General features: G+C 50.5%; 1 protein-coding gene across 1 annotated transcript; it reads left to right on the top strand.

The window, feature by feature from the left end:
* Window positions 1-435: 435 nt before the first annotated feature.
* On the top strand, window positions 436-3,148 carry LOC109749087 (63 kDa globulin-like protein). Its single transcript, XM_020308081.4, has 5 exons — window positions 436-1,187; window positions 1,265-1,440; window positions 1,568-1,630; window positions 1,900-2,208; window positions 2,310-3,148. Exons 1-5 carry the CDS (start codon window positions 473-475, stop codon window positions 2,928-2,930), a joined length of 1,884 nt encoding a protein of 627 aa, XP_020163670.1. The 5' UTR covers window positions 436-472; the 3' UTR covers window positions 2,931-3,148.
* The last annotated feature ends 2,755 nt before the right edge of the window (window positions 3,149-5,903 follow it).

Here is a 5,903-nt window from a genome sequence, read left to right as displayed (position 1 = left end):
CGTTAACTAGCCGCTCCCGACGAACCAGCCATATGTCTCGCTTGCAAAACGAACATCTACCCGAAAGCTAAGCCCGATCCAGGCCAGCCTGGTCCATGCTCTGGTTAATTCAGAGGCCTGGGAAGTACAGTACTAGTCATGGGATGTTGTGCTCTACTCGGGCATGCAGTCCGTCGAGCGTCTAAGGTGCTCTGTACCTAGCACCGCAATGCACTCAAGCAGCTCCGTCGCTCGGCGCCGCCCGCCGCGTGCAAGAGCACGCCACGACAAGCGACGCCCAAGCTGGCCCGCACCTCGCCGATGGCCCGATAAGCACGGCCGCGCGACGTGGCGACCCGCCTCCCCGCTGGCACGCAGCTCGCCTCCACGTAGCCGCCCCACGGCGCCACGTACAGCGGCGCGCGCGCTACAAATACGGTGCCACAATCTCCACATCCCGGCAGTCACACACACAGAGCTAGCTAGTTCAACAATGGCGACCAGAGCCAGAGTAACCATCCCTCTCCTCTTCCTCCTGGGAACCAGCCTTCTCTTCGCCGCGGCTGTTTCGGCCTCCCATGACGAGGAGGACGACAGGCGCGGTGGGCACTCGCTGCAGCAGTGCGTGCAGCGGTGCCAGCAGGACCGGCCGCGGTACTCGCATGCCCGGTGCGTGCAGGAGTGCCGGGACGACCAGCAGCAGCACGGAAGGCACGAGCAGGAGGAGCAGGGCCGCGGCCATGGCCGGCACGGCGAGGGGGGGCGTGAGGAGGAGCAGGGCCGTGGGCGTGGCCGGCACGGCCAGGGAGAGCGTGAGGAGGAGCAGGGCCGTGGCCATGGCCGGCACGGCCAGGGAGAGCGTGAGGAGGAGCAGGGCCGCGGCCGTGGGCGGCACGGCCAGGAAGAGCGTGAGGAGCACGGGAGGCGCGAGCAGGAGGAGCAGGGCCAAGGCCGTGGCCGGCGCGGCGAGGGAGAGCGTGATGAGGAGCACGGGGATAGCCGCCGGCCGTACGTGTTCGGCCCGCGCAGCTTCCGTAGCATCATCCGGAGCGACCACGGGTTCGTCAAGGCACTTCGCCCGTTCGACGAAGTGTCCAGGCTCCTCCGGGGCATCAGGAACTACCGCGTCGCCATCATGGAGGTGAACCCGCGCGCGTTCGTCGTGCCGGGACTCACGGACGCGGACGGCGTCGGCTACGTCGCTCAAGGTACCGTCCATCTTGTACACGTACTGCTGCATGCTTCATGCATCTGCCGATCGATGATAACGTGCGCATGCATGCAGGCGAGGGGGTACTGACGGTGATTGAGAACGGCGAGAAGCGGTCCTACACCGTCAGGGAAGGCGATGTCATCGTGGCGCCGGCGGGGTCTATCATGCACCTGGCCAACACCGACGGCCGGAGGAAGCTGATCATCGCCAAGATTCTCCACACCATCTCCGTGCCCGGCATGTTCCAGGTATAATTAAAACGTAGAGTACTAGTAGATGCTGCTCGATTTAATTTTTTTGAATGAAGGATGCTGCTCGAATTTCTTTTCTCGCATGGATAACGACGCACTTACTGACACGTGGATATACATGCAGTATTTCTCGGCCAAGCCTCTCTTGGCGAGTTTGAGCAAACGCGTGCTGAGAGCGGCTCTCAAGGTACGTACCTACTTACATGCATGCACGAATTAACCGATAAATTTCTCTTTTTTCTTTACCCAAACAACCCTCAGTCGATGCTTTATCCATGAAATATTACGCAAAATTTACTTACCGTTCTTTTCTCTCTCGCATGTTATCTTACTTACCTAATTACTTGGTTAAATCTCAATTTAAATCTCAATGGTCTCAGACGACGACTGAGACCTAGCCACATCCTTACCTAAATGAAGTCTGATTACATACATGGATTGGACGTGAACGTGCAGACCTCCGATGAGCGCCTGGAGAGGCTGTTAGATCCGCGCCAAGGCCAGGAGAAGACAGGGGGGTCCATGTCCATCGTCCGCGCGTCCGAGGAGCAGCTCCACGAGCTGAGTCGCCAGGCGTCCGAGGGCAGCCAAGGCCATCACTGGCCCCTCCCCCCGTTCCGCGGCGACTCGCGCGACACCTACAACCTCCTGGAGCAGCGCCCCAAGATCGCCAACCGCCATGGCCGCCTCTACGAGGCCGACGCCCGCAGCTTCCACGCCCTCGCCCAGCACGACGTCCGTGTCGCCGTGGCCAACATCACGCCGGTGCGTCACCACGCTTAATTACTTAGGCTCCTCGTCTCGTCGAATGATATCTTGATTTGTGACTCGACTGTTGTCTACATGAATGCATCTGTCAATGGCAGGGTTCTATGACCGCGCCGTACTTGAACACCCAGTCGTTCAAGCTCGCCGTCGTGCTGGAAGGCGAGGGCGAGGTGCAGATCGTGTGCCCGCACCTCGGCCGCGACAGCGAGCGCCGCGAGCAAGGCAAGGGCAGGTGGAGCGAGGAAGAGGACGACGACCAGCGGCAGCAACGCCGACGCGGGTCCGGCTCCGAGTCCGAGTCCGAGTCGGAGGAGCAGCAGGATCAGCAGAGATACCAGACCATCCGCGCGAGGGTGTCACGCGGCTCGGCGTTCGTGGTGCCCCCCGGCCACCCGGTGGTGGAGATCGCCTCGTCCCAAGGCAGCAGCAACCTCCAGGTGGTGTGCTTCGAGATCAACGCCGAGCGGAACGAGAGGGTGTGGCTCGCCGGGAGGAACAACGTGATCGGCAAGCTGGACAACCCCGCCCAGGAGCTCACGTTCGGCAGGCCCGCCAGGGAGGTGCAGGAGGTGTTCCGCGCCAAGGATCAGCAGGACGAGGGCTTCGTCGCCGGTCCCGAGCAGCAGGAGCAGGAGCGCGGGGACCGCCGCCGTGGTGACCGCGGGCGCGGCGACGAAGCCGTGGAGGCGTTCCTGAGGATGGCGACCGCCGCGCTCTGAAAGGCCACTGTTGAGTGAGTGCGTGAGCTGGAGCCCGTGCCGTTTGAGAGCTGGACTTGTATGTGTGTCTTGTAAGTTCGTCAGTACGCGGGAGTAGCATAAATAAGTTAGTGGCACGGGCTCAGTACGATCGATGATGTAAGTTTCGTACCTACCTTCTACCAAGGCATGCATGTCCAACATAAATAAAGACATGGGCGTTGCGCCTTTTTCAAGTATTTTCGACCCTCGTGCTGAAAAGGAGAGAACCGTTGGGTTGGCACGGCATCATTTGGTATTGGCAAACCCGGCCTTCGCCATTGATGGCTCTTGGAGGAGCGTCGCCTGCATCAACTTCGCCTCCGCCGACGCTCGCGAAGACCTTGATCGTCGTCGCCCCCTCCACTACTTACCAGGGCAACACGCTCACCATCGAACCGGTCGATGAGGCCGGCCGCAGTTTCTTATCCAAGTTAGACAACATTGATATGTTTTGTGAATTACTATATGGGCAAGAACAAAAAAGAAAAAGAGCTCAACTAGATCAACTCATGAAGCAAGCCAGTAAGAATTGAAATGGAGAAACCGAGAACAAAAATTAAGAAAAATTTTGGATGGAAATGCGAGATACTTTCATGCCAAGGCGCCAAGGCTAATGGAAGACGTATGAAGAATATGATTACATCTCTCAATCGGGATGAGGAACATATTGAAAGGAATAATTAATTAATTACTTACATTACAAACTTTTATATAAATTTGTTTGTACGCCGTAAGATGTCTACTATATGCACTGTATCCTTCGATATAGATAATCCCAATGTTATCCATGTAGAAGCTCCACACAAATTGTCTTGTGTACTTCTCTAGCGAAGAGATCTAGTAAGCCATGTTTAGTAAGCTCATAATAATCTCCTGGCCTTGATGATTTTAATGCTGAATTTTAGTAGCACTTCCTAGGGTTAATCAAATTCGATCCAAATTAAAAGCTTTGTGTGATGATTTTTATAAGGGTGATTTGGAAATTTTTAGATGCTAACAAAATTCAACTTTAGTCTTCTATGTCTCTTGAATGTGAGTTTCAAAACCGACTTTATCTTAAAGGGCGACAGTAATACACGATACTTCCAACTTGTCGCCAATAGTCGACATAGGAAAAAGTGTATGTTTAGTCTCCAACAAAATGAGGGGCAGTTTGAAAGGTCAGGCATAACTCAAAAGTTATATCCCCAAATACAATAAATCTCTGTTTGGGGCATCTGATGACGAGATCCGAACAGATGATATTTCTGAAGTCAGAGCAGAAGAGAACGATATTATCACAACACGGTTTTGCTTCATGAAAGACACGGTCGTGCCTCCTAAAAAAAACGTTTTCTCTTCTTTTTTCGCGAGAGACACGAATTTGCTTCTGCGAGAGGCACGGCCGTGCCTCTCGGAACCGGCTTCCGGGATGAAAAAAAGTGCTCTCGGTTCGATTTTTATGTCTGGTTTTTTCATGATTGCCAAACCTATTAATATGTGATCTAGTTTTGAAGATCTCGATGCGAAGAATCCAACGGTGAGAATGGTTTGAGATCTGGACGCATGGTTTAAGAGATAAAACATTTTAAATAAATTAATTTACGAAAAAAGGGAAAACTTACAGGTTGCGACACGCCACATGTTACAACTTAGAAAGGTGAGAGTGATCTTTGAAATGAGTACTTCTTAATCAATGATTTCGGTGAAAACCGCTCACCCAGGACTTGTATGACTTCTACTGGGCTGGCCCATCCGACTCTCTCCAGCGAGACCGAGTTATGTCTTACAGTGCGCGAGAAGTAGCCCTGGCACGATATGTGCGCGGGGCGAAGCTATCTCTCGCTTTTAGCGAGCTAGAGCATCGCCTCAAGCGCGAGACAGTTGGGCTGGCCCAGATTCCTGCTCAGGCTTCTTGTATTTTCTCCTCTATTATTTCATCATTTTCCGTATTTTCAAAAGGAATCTCAAATACATATATTAAAAACTTAAATTTACTTCAAAAATTCGAAATCGTGAATTTGAAAATATTAAAATTTGTAAAAAATATTGTTACCGCAATTTTCGAAATTGTATGTAACGATAGAAAAACTTTCGTGATAATAAAAAAATGCCCGGTGTTTCAAAAAAAAATGTATGCAATTTTTTCAAGATGTGTATACATTTTAAGAAAAGTTTGCCTAAGGTAAAAAAGTGTTTCATAGCTTTAAAAAATGTATGTAACACTGTAAATAAAATATTCCGGCATTTGAAAAATGTCTGTGACAACTAAAATAATGTTTAAATAATAATAAAAAGTTCGCATAGCTTATAAAAAATGTATATTATTTAGAAAATGTATGTGATATTTTTTTAATGTATTCACTTGTTTTCAATAAACATCCATAATTTTTTTTAAATGTTTCTAGTATGTAAAAGAAAGGTTGGTAGATGAAAAAATGTTTATTGTCTTTGAAAAATGTGCAACGTATTTGAAAAATGTTACCGTGTATTAGAAAAAATGATCGAAATATGTATTACAAAAGAAATGTACATCATGCATTTTTAAAATGTTCAACGTGCATAAAAAAAATATTGACGTGTGCGATGAAAATATTGTGAGAAGAAGTAGACATTTGCTAAAAAAGGATAAACCATGACAAAGGAACATATGAAAAGCAAAGAAAATCGAAGAAAATGAAAATATAACGAAGAAGATTCTTCTGCTACGCCTACATCTCAACCATTACCAGCACATGAAAGGACCCCACTTGTCATCTGCACTACAGCGGAGTGCAGTACTGCAGAGGATCTCGACACCACATAGAAGCACCTCTGGAAAAAGCACATGAACGCACCATGGCATGATTGCAAACACCCAAACCAGAAGCGAGCTAGCATGCCAGGCCAGCAGATCGACAGACATGGGTGCATTTCCCTGAGCGAGCCCATGTTGATGTTGGCATGGCACCAACATACGTACTTGGATTCAAC

This window comes from Aegilops tauschii, chromosome 4 (genome assembly GCF_002575655.3).
Source record: "Aegilops tauschii subsp. strangulata cultivar AL8/78 chromosome 4, Aet v6.0, whole genome shotgun sequence".
NCBI classification, from domain to species: domain Eukaryota; kingdom Viridiplantae; phylum Streptophyta; class Magnoliopsida; order Poales; family Poaceae; genus Aegilops; species Aegilops tauschii.
The sequence above is the reverse complement of the archived record's forward strand: the minus strand, read 5'-3'. Positions and strand labels throughout refer to the sequence as shown.

What these genes read in the sequence shown, in the direction of transcription:
- LOC109749087 (XM_020308081.4), top strand. Translation starts at nt 473, where the DNA reads ATGGCGACCAGAGCCAGAGTAACCATCCCTCTCCTCTTCCTCCTGGGA. An exon ending in CGTCGGCTACGTCGCTCAAG is followed by an intron (nt 1,188 to 1,264) that starts GTACCGTCCATC and finishes GCATGCATGCAG; the next exon opens with GCGAGGGGGTACTGACGGTG. An exon ending in TGCTGAGAGCGGCTCTCAAG is followed by an intron (nt 1,631 to 1,899) that starts GTACGTACCTAC and finishes GTGAACGTGCAG; the next exon opens with ACCTCCGATGAGCGCCTGGA.